Source organism: Uranotaenia lowii, chromosome 1 (assembly GCF_029784155.1).
Source record: "Uranotaenia lowii strain MFRU-FL chromosome 1, ASM2978415v1, whole genome shotgun sequence".
In the NCBI taxonomy this organism is placed as follows: domain Eukaryota; kingdom Metazoa; phylum Arthropoda; class Insecta; order Diptera; family Culicidae; genus Uranotaenia; species Uranotaenia lowii.
In genome coordinates this window covers 166,086,310-166,107,939 of record NC_073691.1, presented here as the reverse complement: position 1 = coordinate 166,107,939, position 21,630 = coordinate 166,086,310, and the positions used below count along the sequence as shown (strand labels likewise).

Sequence of the window (21,630 nt, the reverse complement as noted above, 5' to 3'; positions counted from 1 at the left end):
TTAGTGTCTGAACACGAACATGTAACTGACATATTATAACTGTTTTCTTAGTTAACTAAGCGTCCTTTTTAAGGTGAACATTATGCCCGTATCTCCGCTATAAAGGAAGGCACACAGACAAACAGACAGAAATTAATTTTAAGGTTTATAAAGGTATAAATTTTTGCATTCAATTTATTGAATAACCATTTTCGCAATTTAGGCCCCCGTGTCCACCACTCCAAAAACTTGAAAAAAACTAATCACAGACTTGTATCTTCTTTTGCAGACTTGTCCAAAGAAACGTGATAACGACAGTGCACAGTGTCACAATAAGACCCCCGGCTTTAAACGATCTCGTCTACTGCTGCTAGGTCTGGGATCTGGGTCATCGATCGATCCATCTACCGCCTTTGGTCTGAAGGCGGTAGTGGTGTTTGTGTGAAAATCCTGCAGCGCACAGCTTCAACCTACAACGAGAAATGGTGCCAGTTTAGTGCGCGGGTGTCGCTAAATTATAAACCGCTCCTGGAAAGCGCTCGTGAATCCGATCGGACGGTGAAAATCTTCGTGTTGTTCACTCTCTTACGCCTTCGAACCGCACGCGAGTCGTGCGTCACTTGGTTTCCGCGATCATCCTCCAGCCAACGAGAGCCACCACACTCACTCAATAGGAGAAGCTTGACGCGCACGACGACGCGCAACGAAGACGGCGATCGGCGTTCGGCAGCGAAGTCTTCTTCTTCAGGTTCGGTCATCATCAGTATCACCTGGGCTGTGTTGCAGTGAAGAAGTGCTCTATGCGGTGTTTTGGCTACCCGCGAGCTCGCTAAATCCCAACCAACCGAAAGGGGCTATCCTCGCTAGTGTAAAGTGTATGGTGTATTCCGAGTCAGTTCACATAAGATCCTATATGAAGTTCCCCGTAGCGACCTCGTAGTGGCAACCAATCAAGAAGCGACCACTCGATTCAGTGCCAGTGTGTGATCATCGGGTAGTAACGAAAAAGTGAAATTAGGCCCACGAAAAAGTGCATTCCGAATTAGGCTTGTGCCCCCCACCTCTACTTGTTCCAACATTGAGTCGAAACCGGCAAACAGTAAATAATCCGCAAGGAATCACCTTTTCGTTCCTTGGCGGTATTCGTGCTGTAACAAGTGTGTTGTCTTTTTACTGCTTAATTTTTGCTAAGCACCCGAAGAGATAAAAAGAAGAAAAATGAGGGTCGGCCGGTTGTTTCGGGCGCACGGCGAATTTTGCGCCTCGCACCCCTGGGAAGTGATAGTGGCCTTGGTGACTTTCACGGCCTGCATAATAACGTTCGATAAGGGCAACAACAGTGGCGGGGATCCGTTCCATCAGCAGCAGCAGCAGCAGCAACGGGCCTGCTCCAATTGGCGCTTCGTGCCCTCGGTCGGTGGGAAATCCGGCGGCGAAGATGGCATCTTCCGGTGCGAAGACGTGGAACAGAACAGCATCGATGTGATCCTGATGACGATCGTGCGCTGCTCGGCGATCCTTTACTGTTACTACAATTTCTGCAACCTGCAGAAGCTGGGTTCGCGCTACATTCTCGGTAAGTTTAGATGAAAATTGTTGAAAAGGTCAATACTATAATCAAATGTAAAATTTTAATAGCAGAATGAATAAATTTGTGCCCCTTGGGGCTAAAGGGGTAGGTGTATGCAACAAAACATTGAAAACTAAGTTAGGCAAATATAGATCAAATTCCAAATTTTTTTAATGTTTTAGTTAGTCTCTTAGGATAAATAACACTTCTAACTGGAAACTACACTTGGATTAGTGGCAAAGTGGTATAAGTGCAGCACTTATACCGATTTAGCTACAAATGGTATCTAAGTACACTTGCCAGAAGGTTGCCGAAATTTTTCCCGCACGTATCCCAGCATTTGATTTCAAAATTTTCCGCCCAAAACCCGGACAACTTTGGGTGAAATCCAGGAATTATTTAAAAAATTAAGGGAAGAGTTAAAGAAAACCATTTTAGTCAGACCATTCAACGTCTACTGCTCACAACTGGGTCTACTGCTCACAACTGATTTTTGTTTTAGCACATCATAATAAAAAAAAATCTTTAATTCAAATCGCACAAATAACAATGGAAAAAAGGAGAAAAAAAATTGAACAAATGATTTTGAATATAAATTTTTTATGCATTTACCATTTATGGATTGATTGTTTCGCAAACCAAGTTATACAATTCAGAATTGACAAGTAGTGCTTTATTATGTTGAAAAAGAATTTATTAAAAATCGGTTGAAATCCAGCTGAGTTACAACAGCGCAAATGAGTGATTTTACTTCACAAAATTTATATTTTGTCAAAATTTTATAAGGAAATAAAACTTTGAAGGCTGATTCGAATCTACAGGTTATATGATTTTCCAAATCGAGCATAGATATATACGTTGAACTTTTAAGTACATAGTCAATCACATTTATAATGAAATTTGAATTATAAAAACAAATTCTTGATATTTTGTTTTGGAAAATGGAACGCCAAAAACGGTTATAATTTGTATGCTTCCTCAATATATTATCCTAGAGTGCGAGTCAAAATAACAAATAACTTAGAAATACACATTGAACAAGTTGGGAAAAAATTTGAAGTTCATAAAGGATGGTTCAGATTAACTTGAAATTAGGTGACGTGAATTCAACATAAAAAGACATATACCTAGTGCCGTTCATAATTGTAAAGAAATAGGAAATTCGCGCATTGTTGCTTCGACTTAAAACTTTCATAAATTTTTACTCTGATGATATTTTTTGATAAAATTTCCTGCGTAATAAAAATCAACTATCAGTATCACACTATTATTTCACAAAATTAGAGCTTCCAAAAGTTTGTGCGGCCTGAGATACAGTAATTTTACGAAAATCGGACGTTTTGGATTTTAGCCACTCAAACTGCAATATCTCAGAAAATACGCAGCGCCTTATATATATTTTTTTCAGATTGATTGTTAAAATGTATAAATAGCATGTCTGAAGTTTTTGAAAAGTTTTATCGACAGAAAATTCGTATTTATCGGTGCAACCTTAACATATTGTACCACGCTTAACTGGGCGTTGCATAGTTTCTGAGATATTGCAGTTTGAATGGCAAAAGTCTAAAAAGTCCGATTTTAGTAGAACTACTATATCTCAGAACATACAAACTTTAAAAAGCCTAAATTTCGTGAATTAATAGTGTAATGGTTGATATATCTTGCGGAGAAAATTTTATTAAAACATCATCAGAATCAAAAGTTTAGGGAGTGCAAGTCGAAGTGAAAATGCGCTTATTTCCAATTTCTATACAACTGATTCAATTGCAAATCATACCAATAATACTGCTAGCCGTCTGGTCCATCAAGCTCCATCGCAAAGTACAACTTTATTCTGATAATCGGTCCAAAAAATTCACTTTAAGTGATCTTGATGCAATTCTATTTTTTTTTTTTGATTTAATGATCTTAGAATTTCCAAGGTGTTCACACGGTACCAAGTACTTATTTCTTGACCAAAATCATCCAGCACACCCTAATTAATCCCGGATATTCGAAAATGGGCATGAATTAGGTTAAATTACAAGATAGTGCTGCCATCTATGACTTAAAACTAGAGAAATAGTGTTCGACTATTAAAAAACATTAGTATTTTTTAATTCCAACCTGTTTTCTGGATTCAAATTCAGCCTCTTGTCTATGTTTCATCATTTTGCATCATCATCATACAGTTTGATAATGTTTTATAGCTCGAATATCAAATTCCTTAACGCTAGAGGAGCATCACTTAAAACCCCCTTTTAAAGTCTGCTTCATTTAATATTGGAACAAATTCTTTTGCTCATTGTGGCGCTCCTAGTGGACGGATTTGGAAACTTTTTTCACCCACGTGTCGGGAAATTCATTACCTTTCACCATGTATTTATGTCATAACACCAAACGATAGCATTTTGTAAACAACCGCCATGGAAGCCGAACGGAGAGATCAAATTGTGCACAGTTTTCTTACGAGTACGAGTACGAGAATTTCTTCGAAACAGCAATGAATAATTTTTTTAATTTTTTTTTATGAAAGAGTAAAGAAAATGCTACGTTTGTATGAAAAACAAATTATGAATTCGTTAATAAATGACTGAACTACACGCAATTGTTTGTGTTCCAATATTAAATGAAGCAGACTTTACATCCGTCGAACTTGGTCAGCACTTGGTCGTACAGCTTTCGAGCACAGATTCTGGCCACATTGTTCTGCTTCAGCGTCCGATTTGGCTGTTTGCTGGCTCGGAATGACCTTATTCCTTCCCGGAGACGAATTCGTCGCACCGTACTGTGAGCGGCCTGGAACTTATTGGCCAAATCGCGGTCTGAAAGATTGGGATTCCTCTTGACGGCCTTGATGACTTTCCCACGCAGTTTCCGGTCGACAGTTCCACTCCGACGCTTCAAATGCGGCTTCCGAGCCGTCGTCAATGTTTCCTTGTACTGCTTGATAACACGCCATACGGTATTTATGGGCATTTTAAGCTGTTTAGCTAGCTTCGATGCTGACAACAATGGATTTTCAAGAAAACTGTGCACAATTTGATCTCTCCGTTCGGCTTCCATGGCGGTTGTTTACAAAATGCTATCGTTTGGTGTTATGACATAAATACATGGTGAAAGGTAATGAATTTCCCGACACGTGGGTGAAAAAAGTTTCCAAATCCGTCCACTAGGAGCGCCACAATGAGCAAAAGAATTTGTTCCAATATTAAATGAAGCAGACTTTAATACCTTTGAAAACCTTTGGAATTCTGGAAAACTCCTCAAAATGCGGTTATCTATTCAAATAATTCGTAGAAGCATTATTATTCACTTTTACACAGTACATTTTTAAAAATAAACTTGTTTGTGTTGAAAAACTCAAGTGGTACTATTCTTATTTCGCACCCCTTTTTTCACATTTTTGGTCCTCAACGCCAATTGCTACGTCCAAAAAAAGTAAACTTATGCTTGATTTATCCGTTAAACAATTCAGAACAAACTGTAGAAGAAAATTTTTGTGATTTTCAACCATCCTCATTTTAACAAGCAAAACGCATAGTAGTACTATTCTTATTTCGCTCACTGTATGTACATTAGGGTGACAATGAATGTATGGGGAAAAAAAACATCATAGAATTTAGAAAACCGATCATATTCATTTTGTAGATTGGTTCAAATAACTGACCTATGGGGAGCCTCGAAGCGCTCAAAGTTTCGGTTTTTTGACCCTCAAAAATCCCCCCTTTGGACCAAAGGAAATCGCAAAAATCGAAACTTTAATTTTGATGTCAAATGACTTACAAATGCATAAAATGTCGAAATCTGATGAAATCTCAAAATAAATTTGTTTGTCGAAAGTGGATTATGGAATTTCAAAAATCACGTAAAGCAGGGTGGCCACCCATTCGGGAAAAGCGGGAAAAACGGGAAAAAGACGGGATTTGAAATCCAACGGGAAAAAAGCGGGAAAAAGCCGGGAATTTCTTCGAAAAGTCGAGAATTTTTGACTCAGTGAAAGTCTGTTCTATGAAGTTTAGTCGAAATAGGTCGAAACAAGTAGAAATAGATTGACAGGTGATCAAAAGTCTCTTTCCAATTGACTTCGACCGATTTCTACCAGGTCGAAACGGATCCCCCTGCCGATCTGGATAGGTTTCGATTAATTTGAACTTGCTTCAATCAAATGCTACCGTACCTCAAACGGTTTGTCGACGAGGTTAAAAAACAAGAGGAGAAAAAATTAAGGAAAACCATCCAAAGCGGAGTTTTCCATCGATTTCCATCGGTATTCGACACTGTTGCTAAAGCTGTAGATGATAATTTGCTGGGACTAAAACTGAGTTTTTTTGTTACGGCCGCATCGACTGTTGAGACCTTTTTACGCGAGTATCAGACAGAAGCACCGATGGTTCCGTTTCTCTTCGATATTTAACCGGGCTTGTAAGAGCATTGATCGAGAGAGTTGTAAAGCCTGAACGACTAAACGTAAAATCAAAAACACTTATTGGAATTGAACTATCAGAAATAAATCTTCTACCTCCTGGAAGCGTAGAAATTGGATTATCAATTAAATCAGCAATCAAGAAACCAAAAGAGTCTGGTCATGTTTTCGACAAGGATATCTTTGTATTCAGAAATAGCTGTCGTTCGTTTTACTGTAGATTTTTAAATAAAATGGCTATACGAATTCCAGATATTGCCAAAACACGTTTAGACCTGTGTCTAGAAGTACTTGTTGACAAGCAACACTTAAGTAGAGCTTTTGCCGATAAAATTAAGGACGAATTCGGACAAGTATGTGCAATACCTTCAATAAAAAATCATTCTCGGGATATCGAAAAAAATCACAACGATTGGACATTTTTTGGATGGAACTTATTGGCGAATCAAAAAAGGAGTCCTTCAATTTGCGACCTTATTGAAGAAAATTCTGATTTTGTCTCATGGCAACGCGACGATGGAAAGAGGTTTTTCAGTTAACGCGAAATGCCTAGTTGAAAATCAAACTGAGGAGATTCTGACAGCAAAACGTATCGTATAAGACGGAATTAACATTGTTCTGGAACGAACAAATCATCATGGGTCGCACTGTAGAGTCAAAAGGGCCCAGTAATAACATGGCGACGCTGCGCGCATTAACGGCGATAATGCACGCCAAAATCATCGGCTTTTCCTCGGCAACGAAGAGGGTTTTCCGAAGGGTCCAGCCAAAGTCAGCCCAAGGCTCGGCCTCTTTTCCCGACCAACCACCAGCGAAGAAGGACCACGGTAACAAGTCAGCGGCCCTTGGGGCCAGTGTCAGAGGCCTCTATGGCCATTGTCAGAGGTCCAAAAGGGACCACAGTTTGTGTCGGAATAGTTATAATGAAGATTAAGTTTCGGTCAAAATACAGTCCACTATTTGTAATGTTTTTTTTGAATGAGTGCGTTTTCATTTATCGAAGAAATATCTGATGCTATCGATCTTGCCATCAGGGGTGATCTTGAACAAACATGTTAGGGGGAGTTACAGCTATAACGGTAACGATAATCGTGAATCCAGTATGTCCGTAATTCTCACTCGAGATGTGTCGAGTCCTTAACCCATTCGAGACGGCGACTTTTTTCGAACGCAACCCTTAGGAGCGAAAAATTTTTATTCTTTGATTCGATCAATTTTTATCTGAAAAACATAAATTCAATGAAATTTCCAAAATTTAATCGTTAATTCACAAAAAATGTCCATTGCACACCGTGTATGCAGTCCGCTCCTTGAAATAAAATTATTTCGAGGAGCCGCATTGCACACACGGTGTGCAATGGGTAGAAAAAATGAAAATACACCATTTTTAACATGTTCATCATTCGTTTAATTTTTGTTTGATTATAAAGGAAGAATATAAAGCAAAAAATATTATGTAGTGTGGTTTAAACCAACAATAAGTTTTCTTTTAACTTTATCCAAAATGTGTTTACTTTTGTGATTCATGACCATGATTTAAACTTTGTCGATTTTAACCCAATTTTTCTTGTGTCTTCCTATTGATTTTCTCTATCTGATAACTATTTGAGTTGTTCAACTACTTCAACCGTAACTTCAACTACTAACTAACTCATATAATAATTTAGATCTATATTTCATAAAAAATATACATTGAAAAATCTTACGATCGTCACATAATCCTGCGTATATTCTACTGAATAAAACCTTGAAAGGAGGGTGAATTGCCAAACATTTCATGAAGGCACATTGAACGGAACGTTAAAATTTCAAAAATTCCAATACAATATAGAACAAGAAGTTTTTAGAAAATCATGCTTTGTTTTTTTGAATACATTTCATGAAAAAAAATCCATGATGACGATATTATTAGCAATTACCATAGAGGTCAAGTTCATTTCATTTGTTATTTTTAGATAAATTGTTTAAAAGTTACCAATAGTTTATTTTATTCAATCATACGTTTAGTTGAATAGCTACCGTAAATAAAGTTTTCAACTATAAGATACAGATTTCACCTGGGTGAAAGTGGAATTTACTAAAATTACTCCGTCAAGGGCTGGAGAACCCAACAGCACACTCTAAAGGTTGATAATTTAAAAATTAGACTTAACAATACGAAGTTCACACAAACGCTATACACCAGGTCTTAGATGCATATACTTTTCAGTTATTCTCCCCTCCCCATAACCTTAACAATCTTCCAGAAAAACAGCAAAAATAGCCTGCAAATGACCTACTGTCTGTATCGACGAAAGGAAACTCTGTCTGCGCTGCCTCATTTTATAAGTCATTTTCAACCTCAGATATTTTGAAGATATTTTCATACACAGTGAAACCAATGCCAAATTACGATAATCTATGCTTTTAAGATTCTATTGATTCAAGAACCATGAAAATTGGTCCACTGGTTTATTCAAAATCATGAAAAACTTAAAACTACTTCTATTGCACACACAGTGTGCAATCGGTCTTATAGCCTCGGAAAGTCATTGCACACACGGTGTGCAATCCGTCTCGAATGGGTAGTTAAAAGCAAAAAAATGGAGGAGAATCTGAAAGAAACTATAGCTAACCGAGACGGAAGAAAGAGGCAGAAAAGGAACCTAAGGAACTGGAAGCGAAAAAATTGAAGGTGCTTTCCGACGCTCAGAGAGAGGCATGCTTGATGGACGAAAATATTAAAATACTTAAAAATATCGGAGGTACAATGATGATGAAAAATGATAATCAAACATATTTTAATTATTAAACCATTTCATTCTTTTGTTTAAAATTTTCGACTCGAGTGACATAGTTTTTAAAATAAAAAAAAACCCTGCGTATCAATCTAATGGTTTATAGGTTAATTGGTAAACATAACTAATACAAAAACCATTTAAAGTTCATTTACCACTAAAAGAAAGCTTAATCGATTTCCGTTTTTATGTTTTCTAAAATGAATATTTGGAATTTTGTTTGATTTTCTGTTGTATAAAACCGGGAATTTCGTGAAACCAAGCGGGAAAAAGACGGGAAAAATGCGGGAAATCAAAAAATGATTTTGAGTGGCCACCCTGGTAAAGGGGTTAAAAGGAAATTCGGAAATTGGCCAAAAATCGCTTTTTTGGGTAAAAATCTCGGTTTTTCGGAAAACTGAAAATCCGGACTTTTTCTACGAAATCTGGACAACCGGGCTGGACTGGATCTTGCTCAAACTTTGCATTGAATATCCAGGCAAGTCTTTAGTTTTAATTAAAAAGTCTGTCCTGTAACTACTAAACTATGCCTCAAAGTTCTCAAATCGGTGTTTTTGCATGGTTGATCGCTCCTTTGTAACAATCGAAAACAAATTTATTTATCAAGAAACATTGTTCCAAAGCTTTGCTCAACGAATCTCCCTTTTCCAAGAAGTTTTTGCGGAACTTAATGGCCTTCTACTGGTTCCAGAATATTAAATGAGCAGACCACATTAGCGATCGTTTTCCTATCTGAGGGTTCATCCGGCTGCGGATCAATTGCAGAGTGGACGTTTCTCACAGTTCCCAGCTTAAAATCAATATTAACCTTCGCTGTTTGAGCAATTTTTCGTAATGTTTGTTTGGAGATGATCTCATTGTTCGATACGAAACATCATCACTGCACCCAGAAACATTGCTCCCAGAACATATGGAACCCATCTTCCGGTAGCGTTTTCCCAATTCACCATATAGATATTGTTTTGTTATTGAGAATTGTTTATATAGAAACGACGCGTCGTTTAACTCCGAATGATACGAAGAGTGGCGGGACTTTAGTTGCCAGGAAACAATCTTCACCTTGAACCAAATGATTCAGCTCAAGAGTGGCCCCTTCGCTCGGTTTGCAGCATCCGAGAACCACGCAGACGCATCATGCGGCAGCGCACCTCTAGGTAATATGACGCGATCGAAAATCGAAAGGTGCAAATCGCTTCTCGAGGTTGTCATTTTTTTTCTCTCTTATTTGAATGGTCACAGAAGTGGTGCTTAGGTGGTGGTTTATTGACTCTGCCTGCAGTTGATAAGTGGGTAGGGAAGGTGCGGGGATTATATTTAGACGAAAAATGGTGTGGCATTGATCTCTGACAAGGTTGCAAACCGTCGATTATGATCGACGAAGAGCAAACCGCTTCAATGAATTTTCGCTCCTTACCCCAACAGGGGCGTGAGTATACGCGTTTGAAAAATTAGCGCCTGCAACTCCGGCTGGAAGTTAGACAAGTTGGTAGAAAAGTAGTTTTGAATAGACTAGCTGACGTTTAGGCTCAAGGAAATTTTATATATATATATTACGAAGATTCAAGGTTCAAATTGAATGATTGAAATTCGAAAAATTAAAAAATAATGTACTCACACGCGCATAAGCATCTTATCGAATCTTATTGTTCCTGTAAAGCATAATAGGTGGTAAAGTAATAATACCCAGGGGAGCGTCCGATTTACACGCCGTGCCAATCCCCTATCCATATTCAAGACTATTTCAACTCAAGTCGCGGACCACAAGCTGCATCTCAATTTTCGACCCACAGAAACTATCAACATTTTTGAATTTTTATTTTATCTAACAGCATCACTACAGAGATGAAACTGGAACTAATTACACAAGAGAACGGAATTATTGGTGCTCATGTTACTGATTTCTGAAGATTTTGACGTCTTTTAATTTGGAATCATTCGTCAGATTTTTTCTATCACGTCTAGTTTTTGTAATACATGTGGCGTGTGGATTGTTTTCAAAAATTGATCTGTTTTGGCTAGAATCATTTTTTGATAACTGATACACTAACAAACCTCCCTGAAAACTAAAAACAGGTTTTAAATCCCTTCGTTCAATCAAGGATTCATATCTTGCCTAGACATAGGTTGTCAGGCTGGGCCTCGAAAAATCAGGCAAATCCTGAAAAATCAGACACATTGGCACCCTTGCTCACCAGCGCTCGTAGACTAATGGCTTTTTTTTTTATTCCGGATTTGGCTCTGGAACCGTCCGAATAAAAAAATGACTATCGGGTTTCGAGTTATTCCATACGTAGGTGTGCGTGAGAACAAGCGCAATGTTTATATACAGCTGTCATTTTGTTCTCCCTTCTGGATTTCTTCATTCGGTTCTTCGTGTCCCGATTGCACTGGATAGCAAATAGTACGATTTCGCTTGGCTGAGAGGTTCAAAGTCGCGGCAACCCAAGTAACACCGATAGTTTTATTTGACTCCTCAAGCCCCTTATAAAATCAAAACTTAATCTAGTAGCCTGCTATAAAACTTTAAATGTTACTTGGGAATAATCATTTTCCCGTTCATTATTTCAACTGTTTTGCTTTCAGCCAAAAACAGCTGTTTAATGTTTTGACAACAACGTTGAGAGTATTGGTGAACTTCTCGCAAAACTGACTTTCTTCTCAGGGCGACTCCGTCCGTTTTTCGAGCGAACCTTCGTTGCCTCTAGAGCAATAAATGAGCACGATGACAGCAGTTAGAGCGAACCTAGGTTGCCTCTGGTTTGCTTCCAGGTGAAAAAAAAAATACGGTATAAGAGTCCTGGCTGTAAAAAACACGCTATGAAAACTCAAACAATAATAAGTCCAGGGATTGAAAATCAAGCTCTTTTAAGCGAGCTTCACTGTTCAATTATTCCATAGCTCCGCTCACGAAACAATCGACGAAGCTTCTATCGTTTTTGTCTCAGGAGCTTTGTATTGCTCTTTTGAACGTTTCGTTTTACTTTATTTATTTATTTATTTATTTATTTATTACAAATCAACGGAACACATATTGGTCCAAATGATGACTTAAAATTAATATAAAAAGAGTACTAAGTCTAATTACAGGGTTCTCAATACACTTAAAACTTTACTACGGAAAACATATCTCGAAACGTCGAAGTCGAAGTGCTCGGAAAAACGGTTGAATGTTTTCATTACACCGATGATAGCGCTATTAGCTCCATAATTGTTCAAACGAATGGGAATATACAATCGCAGATCTTGATTTCTAAGTCCACGGGGTCGCACACTTAGAGGAATAGCTTCTAGGAGCGTGGGGTAGTCAATTCGCGATGTCAAGAGATCGGCGACGAAGGAATCACGTGTTGCGTTTCTGCGGGCTTGAAGAGTGTCTATGTCTATGAGACGGCATCGATGTTCATAGCTTGGCAAGTGAAACGGGTCTTGCCAAGGCAGGTGTCTAAGGGCGAATCGCAAGAAGCGTATAGCCTCGATCCGTTCGGCCCCATTCTGGTAGTAGGGACACCAAACAGCTGATGCATATTCAAGGATAGAGCGAACAATACTGCAATACAAACTTTTCAGGAAATACACATCCTTGAAGTCCTTGGACACTCGAAATAAGAATCCAAGACTTCTCGAGGCTTTGTCGACAACGTAGTTTGTGTGTGTCCTGAATTCCAGCTTCCGGTCTAGAATTACACCCAGATCATTGATGTGTTCTCTCGTGCGATAGGCTCATCTCCGAGGAAGTACTCAGCGGAAAAAGGCTGCCGCTTTCTTGAAAAGCTGATGACTGCTACTGCGTTTCAAAGAAAGGCAGTTTATATCACACCAGTGTGCGAAGAGGTTAAATTGATTTTGTAGGAAATCAATATCGTTCTGGCCGTTGATGTTGTAAAATAGTTTTAGGTCATCAGCATAGCATAGCTGTGGGCCGTCGAGGAGTGAGAGCGCATCGTTGAAGTATATTAAGAAGATAATCGGCCCTAAATGGCTTCCCTGAGGCACACCAGAAGAAGCAGAGAATTGTTTGGAGAAAGAGTCCTCCGTGCGAACTGTTAATTTACGTCCTGATAGGTAGCTCCGGAACCAGTCAAGAACACCCATAGAAGAGGTTGCAAAAATCCAATGCCTTTTTAGCAAATCTCTGTGCCGATAATGCTCTGAAATGTGCACTGTGCCGAAGACGGTATGTTTGAAAAACCGTAACTGGCATAAGGACTCGGCTCCCAACCAAAATGATGACCACTACATTCAAGCGAAACAAGAAACACATTTTATGGGATTTCCTTCCTATTGGATAATTCATCCCAGAAAAAAGAAAATAAAAATTAAAACTACAGCGCTGTAGTGAGAATCGAACTCACATCACCAATTGTATCGTCTTGCCAGTCCGACATTCTAAACAGTGTACTATTCGAGCTTCATGCAGGACGAGGTATATTTGTCATAGGCTTTCTGTTACCGATCAATCACAAAAAACGTACAACGGCGGCTTCCCGGCGTTTGGCCTCCTTTCAATGCATTCCTTGCAGGGTTGGCATTATTCATCGTCATTAGTCAAATGACTGTGACTGTTGAGTCTCTTGGTCCGTCAAATTCAATTGACTGTTTCTTAACGACCAGTCACTTCGTTTGCCAGTCATTCAACCCCCAGTCGTATGAAGCTAAAAAAATTTCATAGTCAAGCATTCACCAATCGCATTCAAACGAGTCGTGGAACCGAACTGAAGACGAAAAAGAAACGCATTTATTATTATTGTTACTCCTGCCAGCAAGCCGAAGACGACCGAAGACGAACAAGAAAAGCATTTATTATTATTGTTGCTCCTGCCAGCAAGCTCGTTTTCAGTTTTTTATTGCTATTGTTGCTCTCTGCCAGCAAGTCGTTCAATTAGTTGTACCTGCCGTCAGCAGCCGATCGAAGTGTGAAGAGATTTGCCAGTCACTCTCAGGAGAAATGTTGACCTTGTGTAGGAGTTTCGCCAGTCGATGATGGAGAAATGTTGATTGTTGTCGTGCTTTAGTCGTCATGCGAGTAGTGAGGCTCCATCAATTGAGAACAGTGCCAGTCGTTTGATGAAACAAAACTAGTCGGGTCAAGCGTGACGGGCGAAATTTACCAACACTGTTCCTTTGTCTTGCGATGGAAACGGGAAAGGGAACGGGAGTGAAGGAACGGGAAACCCATTGAATGAGAACTGTGCTTTGCTTACTGCCTGCTATTACATACACACGCTACATATACACAGCTGCTAAAGCCGGGCAGCTTGGAAGGTGTTGTTTGCCGGTGAATTGAAGGAATGTTTTTGTTATTGCTTTTGCTACATACACACGCACAGCTTAGCCGTGTTTGCCGGTTGATTGAATTAGAAGGATGTTTTTGTTGTTGTTTTTGCTACATTCACACGCACAGTGCTCGGTTCGCTGACTGCCTGGTGTTGGCCGTTATTTATTTCCATAGTTTCCATACTTCTTCGGCTTGTGATGCGATGGAGAGGGACGCGAAAAAGTTTTTATTTTGTTTCATTCAGACATACGCAATTCGGTTGCGCTGGGAGGTTAATGCCGGTGGGCGCAAATCGAATCAGTGCCGGGCCGGTCGCGTTATCTTCTTGTACCAATGATGCTATGAAATTGACTACACGCCATTGGCACAGAGGCTGAATTTTGGGTGAAGAGTTCCACAGAAACCCAGGCGTTCGAGCTTTCCAATGGCAATATCGTGGTTGACTTTGTCGAATGCCGCAGAAAAATCGGTGTAAAAAGCGTCGGTTTGAGACTTCGCAGCAAAACTTTCATGCACGTAAGAAGTAAACGTCAGAAGGTTAGTTGTCGTGGAGCGCTTGGGCAAGAATCCGTGTGGATCGTCGGAAAAAATATTCTTACAGGACAAGAAAATCGGATCCAAGACCACCAATTCGAATAGTTTGGCTACTGCGCATAATGCCGAGATTCCCCGGTAGTTGTTAACATCTCTCCTGTTACCTTTTTTATACACCGGAAACATGTAAGCCTCCTTCCATAGTGAGGGAAAGATGGCTCTGTCAAGCGAAGCTTAGAAAATAAGCCTAACAGGAGTCATCAAAACGGGCATGAAACGTTTAATGAAAGTAGCAGGTATTCCAGGACCGGACCAGTAGAGAAAGACTTTTGAGCTTAGCTGCTGCTATTGAGATGACTGCATCCTCAACCACAATGTTGTTTATAGAGAAGCCCAGTGGCGCAATATTCCTGACTGCACTTTGCTTCAACCATCATCAGACGTCTGAAAATATTCATTAAAATTAACAACAATTAAATGTCGACCAGCAGCTGATTATGAGGAAAATTGTGTTGCTTTCTATTTTTTGTAAGTGAATATTAAAAAAAGTGTTGTAATTTTTTCAAGTTAGTAAATTTGAAGTTTTTAAATTTTAATAAAATACTTTAGACCAGGGGTGAGCAACCTTTTCAACCAACGGGCCATTTAAAATTTGAAATCTTGTCGGCGGGCCGCACTTAATGTTAATTTTTTTTATAATTAGCAGAGCTTCACGTCAATTGTATAACAACGAATTTTTTTCTGAAAAGATAATTCACGTATTTAAAAACAGGAATTCAAAATGACTTTTTAAATACCCGGTATTGAAAAGGTACATCACTACATCTTTGACATTTTTAAATTCTCTCAATTGTTTAGTAGTAGATACTTTTTAGCAAACATTCGTTCTTACAACATTATTTTTAAAACCAGTGGTACTATTTGTTATCCGTTCCATTTAAAAATCTTCTGGAGCTTACCACAGTGATAACTTACAGTGTTAAAAAATATATATTCAAAGAAATCGCAGTCTTATTAGCGTTTGTCGTTGAATCGCTCATGTATTTTCTGTTATTCTTTTCCACAAGTAAAACTTGTCCATAGGTTTTTTTTCTACAAACGGTGAAAACCCTGTTATTTAAATTGAAGTTCTGAATTGGATCATATCATTGCATATTGAGATGTTGAGGAAGGTTGTCGAACTAACAGAAAAATGTTCAATTTCACATATTTTTAAACAAATATCTCCAAAACTACATTCTTGATTCTAGATTTTTTATCCATATTTTTTTAATTTTAAATCTTATTTAGATATCATTGGGATATGATTTTTAAAGATTTAATATGACTTCGGTAATGTGGAATGCGAATTATATGTGAAATAACTCATTTTATCAATGTTTGATGTAAATTTCCAATAGATTTTTTTTTTTTTTTTATTTTTTTTTTTTTTTATTTATTTAATTAGAGAGACTTTTAAAGAATTTTTTGAAAGGCATCATAGATAAACCTCAAAGACCTTTTGGGTCGAATAACAGAATTTCAGATATCTTTTGTTTTTATTAACCAACAACTAATAATTTTTTTCGGTAACTTTGATGCCGGCTGATTAATGTTGATAAAAAAATCTCAAATCGTTCACCCAGGCTTTATTTATGTCAATATTCAGAAATAAAAAAATAATTCACAAAGTTTTGATTTAAATTATTTTGTAAGTATTTGAAGCCTTTTTGCCGAATTGGATATAACATATTTCATAAAAATTATCTGCTGAGCATGTTAACTTTATTTTTGCTTGAATCAAAAATAACGACTTCACTAACGCACTTTGAAATTCCTTTGATCATGAGTAGCTTCCGATATTTGGCTGCTCTTTCGGCTCACTTGAATGGATTTTGCTATTCAAAGTGTTAGGAGATAAATTATTAAGAAAAATGTATTTTCAATAAAAAAAAATCCAATATTGAGTTACGTTATAAACGATATTGCATTTATACCTTTGAACAGAACATAATAAATGTTTAAAATGCCAATAAAAAGTTCACAACCTGATAATTGTGGGGCCAATGCAGTTGAGGATGCCAGATTTTTTTTCAGCACGTATCGGGCCGGACAAACCGGGCTATTTTCTATAAAATCCTAGCATAATCCGGGCTTTTCATTTCTAAATAGACGACCAAAAATCCGGGCAATATCTGGGCAAATTTTGTCAAAACCCAAAAAATACTCAACAAAAATCAAGATAAAAGAAATTGAAATAATTTTTTTTTTTCATCAAAACTTATAAACGGATTTTAAATCGTATTTTAAGCTTCGAAAAAACCTTTCAAGATTATTCTTGCAAGAGCTGCTTTAAAATTTGTTTTGGTGGCTAAATATAATATAATAATAATTTTAACAACACAATTTATATTTTTTTATTTGCCAAAAAAGTGAAAATATCCGGGTATTTTTCAATGAAATCCGGGCAACCGGGCAGGGTCGAACTGTTCCCAAATATTGTATCAAATATCCAGGCAAACCCGGATAAAACCGGGCAATCTGGCAACCTTAAGACAAGTGCATATTTGATCAAGTCATATAATTTTTCCTAACAATGCATTGTTGAAAAAAGTTAATGCATTTGAATTTTAAAAAAGCTTCGCGGGCCGCACAAAAGGGTCTTGCGGGCCACATGCGGCCCGCGGGCCGCGCGTTGCTCACCCCTGCTTTAGACCTCTGATGATGTGAGAAGCAAAAAAACCCGAAAGCGCCGACGCCCTGGCCGATACCAGTAAATTGGGCACTCAGAATACCAACGATTGATGAACGCTTTAGGAGTGCATCTGCTTTGCACAATAACACGAATGTCCGTATTTAATGTGAATATTAATTATGTGAAAACATGTTCCATGTTGCTGTATTTAATTTTAGTTCCGTGATGAAGAACTAATATAATTCGAAACGTTGGATGAAGCACACATAAAAAGTGTTATAATTGACCTGTTAAGACCGAAAGACCAATACATAACCTAGAAATTATTCCCGGTCGAACAATAAAAAGTATTAGGTAAGGGATCAGGATCATGAATTCATGATTATGATATGGATCTGGATGAGAATCAGAAATCAGATCAGGATCCGAATTTGGGTCAGAATAAGGACATCTTCGAGAAGCTGAAGTGCTTCACTAAACTTTAACTTTGTGGTCGTGTCTTATTAACTACCACTTCTATTTATTTCTTTTAATGTACCCAAATTATCAACAAAATGTTCAAATCTGATTGATTTTTAAACAGCTTTTTCTAGCTTCAAAGTGTTTCAAGGCAATACATTTATTTAGCAGGTTTTCATAAATCACTTCATACTGACAAAAAACAATCGGACAAAAATGATGTTAAGCTGCTTTACGTAAGTATTATAATTAAAGCCGTGATCTGTTGTAATCTGTTATCTTACGTTTTGAAGAGTAAATTTTTCATCCAAATAAAAGACATTCCCCACAAAGGAGGAACGATAGGGCATTTTTGCTTGCTAACTTCTCTACCGACCTAATGTTAAAGTTATTTCTGCTAGATAAAATCTTTCAAAATCGCACGACAATCTTTCCTATAAACCATGCATCAGCTCCATGAACGATCACCATTCGGCATCGCATGGATACGTTTTATGAATGAAAATCACCATATTAGTGGCGGTTAGGATATGGGAGATTCGATGAGCCGATCCATTCGTGGGCAATCTCACGCAACGGCATGGAAATGTGGAATCGCCTGATTTAAGCGCGTCCATCAGCGACGAACCGGGCTGGCTCCGGTATGTTCGAGATTTTGCTTTGTGGATGCGAGTAACTAACAATTTTGGTATTAAATGTTTAGAAGCGATGATTTCCGGTTATGTCTTTTAAGCAAACAGTTACTTATCGAAACATTATTTAACTTTAATTTAGCAATCAATATGGAAACGGTGATTATAAATCTTAATACTGACTTCATATTTCACAATATCGCAAAGGTGTATGTGCACAACTTAGATCTACAATGTATTACCGATGTATGGCAATGCTAGCATTCGGTTATCAACAAATAGGGTGTTTCATTGCATAGCTCAGGTTCACTGAGTTATATCGATCTAGCTGACCCGGTAGACTTCGTTCCATTATAAATTTTATTATTCTGTTGGATTTAGATAATTTAGTCATGTCAATTATTTGACTGATTCCGTTATTTTATTATAATTTTATATCGGATCCCTTCCGCTTTGGAAGTGCGAGGTGTCTTTCAATATAATAAATCATCTTTTTATTCCAAAACTTTCTTATGGGCAAAATTTCAAAAACATTAAAAAAAACTTGATTAAAAAAATGTTTGATCGCATTCTCTTAAAAATTGTCCTCCATGTGTAGAATTTTAAATTTATTTTTACTCGCTTCATCTGAAAACTGCAAAAAAAAATCTATGTAATCAACCATCTTACTATGCCAAATTTTAAGAAAATCTATTCTAGTTTTGACTTATTTTTTTTATTCAAAAAGAATTTTTTTTATTGTACTGTTTTGTTCAGCACAATCCAGGTCAACTTCACCACGCTTCATCAGGAGGATCAATTATAATTAAATTCGCATAAACTATTATCGACAAAACTAAACATAAAACTGACTACAGTCAACAAGTGAGAGTCCTAAGGACTAAACTTTTTTTCTCGTTTAAAGAGGTTTCTAACTTAATCAGATTCTTTTTTATAAAGGGTCAGCAACATATAAAAGTATTACAGTGATCTAGAAATGCAACTAGTCAATGTGTACACCCATAGAAGAGGTTGCAAAAATCCAATGCCTATTTAGCAAATCTCTGTGCCGATAATGCGCTGAAATGTGCACTGTGCCGAAGATGGTATGTTTGAAAAACCGTAACTGGCACAAGGACTCGGCTCCCAACCAAAATGATGACCACTACATTCAAGCGAAACAAGAAAAACATTTTATGGGATTTCCTTCCTATTGGATAATTCATCCCAGAAACAAGAAAATAAAAATTTAAAACCACAGCGCTGTAGTGAGAATCGAACTCAAATCATTAATTGTATCGTCTTGCCGGTCCGCTATTCTAACCAGTGTACTATTCTAGCTTCATGCAGGACGAGGTATATTTGTCATAGGCTTTCTGTTACCGATCAATCACAAAAAAACGTACAACGGCGGCTTCCCGGCGTTTGGCCTCCTTTCAATGCATTCCTTTGTCTTAAGATGGAAACGGGAAAGGGAACGGGAGTGAAGGAACTACACATTTGCTACATACACACGCACAGCTCAGCCGTGTTTGCTGGCTGCCTGGTGTTGGCCGGTTTTTTTTTTTTTTCAAATATGTCTTTATTTGTATCAAATCATGATTACACTTATATTACATTATTGCATTAAACTAGGTGTTCAGCTCAATAATGAACTGTTCATAGCCCTATAAGTAACTAAATTATAAAAATTTATTTATAAGATTTAAATTTGCTGAGCGCAATCAAGTTTTTAATGTAGGAGAACATCCTGTAATAGCAAAAATATTTTATACTTAAAACTAAACACTATCTTAAAATTAAACTAAACATAAAGAGAACGAATCTCTGCGATGGAAGACTGCATCGATTTGCCTCTGAAGTTGGAGATGATTTTGTTGGCCATCTCTTCGATAGATTCAATGCCTGCAATCCGATGAAGATCTTCGGTGCTGTGCCAAGGTGGAAGCCGCAAAATCATTTTCAGAACTTTGTTCTGAATCCTAGTGTTGGCCGGTATTTATTTCCATCCTTCTTCGGCTTGTGATGCGATGGGGAGGGACGCGAAAACGTTTTTATTTTGTTTCATTCAGACATACGCAATTCGGTTGCGCTGGAGGTTAATGCCGGTGGGCGCAAATCGAATCAGTGCCGGTCGCGTTATCTTCTTGTACCAATGATGCTATGAAATTGACTACACGCCATTGGCACAGAGGCTGAGTTTTGGGTGTATATGATAAAAATCCACTGATTTATAAGAAACCAGTTGATGCATAGGTTCGAAGTTTTCTCGAGTGAGTTTCAATATGGAACTGTGGATATTTGTTCTCTGTTAAACCAATATTCTTTTGGTACCAAAACTTCTATACAATACTGGTATTTGCTCTAATTTCCTTGGTATATTCAGGAATAAGACTTCACTTTATAGAGTCACTTAAAGAGGTTTTGGTCACTTAAAGAGTTAAACTGTACCAGTTTAGTTTAAATTAATTTATGCCAGAAGCAAATGATTTGGCAGCGTTAGACGATTTAAAGCATTTCGTTAGAATTGGCCTGAGGAACGAAGCATTTTATCGCAAGTTTTTAGTTTTTAATTCTTCCTACGTTAAACTTTTTCTTAAAGTTTCCTATGTCTTATATAAAAATTGTATCGAAAAAATTCAAGTTCATCTGTGATCCAAGGTCTTTACCCTTATACAAAATGACAGCTTACATCAAACGATTAAAGTTCATGCTTGTCTTATACACGATTTTCTATATTTTCACGAATCTTCAGATCAAATGACTAGAGCACTACTAAAGTTATTCATTGTTTTGTATTGGGCAGAAAAACAATTTTTCTAAAACATGTCTTAGTATTGTACAAAAAAAATATAACTGCAGTCTGAAAATAGCTTAATATTTTGCAATCTGATGATTTTTGTTAGACAAATCCCCATTCAAGTTGACATCTGATTTGATATTATATTTCGATGTATTTTTTACGTATTTTTATACATATGTACTTAACAATTTTTTTCGATAACTCTAAAAAATTCTATAAAATTCCACATTTGCTGAAAAGTACATACACACTACATAATAGTTTCAAGATCAATTTATCCGGACTTATTTTTGCAAAATTGTTGAAATTGTGGAGCAAAACAAAGAATAGATGCCATTTTCGTTAGATCCGTTTTAAAAAAAATAATGAAATCCTGTCAATTTGAAACGAAAAGACTGCGTGTTAAAATACGCTAAAGTATTTGTCGTGATTTCTAACCGGTTAACAAGTTTTGGGATACAATTGTGAGAAATGTGAGGACCTTCACATTGAATTTTTTTCATTCACCATGATTTTTTTTATTAATCAACGAGTATAATTAAT

General features: G+C 37.4%; 1 protein-coding gene across 1 annotated transcript in view; it reads left to right on the top strand.

Annotated features, from left to right (window-relative positions):
* The first annotated feature begins 270 nt into the window (after positions 1-270).
* The window catches only part of LOC129744002 (3-hydroxy-3-methylglutaryl-coenzyme A reductase), a 78,958-nt gene continuing 57,598 nt past the window's right edge, over positions 271-21,630 (top strand). The window contains exon 1 of the mRNA XM_055736327.1: positions 271-1,555. Coding sequence (XP_055592302.1) covers positions 1,198-1,555 — 358 coding nt within the window. The 5' untranslated portion in view covers positions 271-1,197. The remainder of the gene's footprint in view (positions 1,556-21,630) is intronic.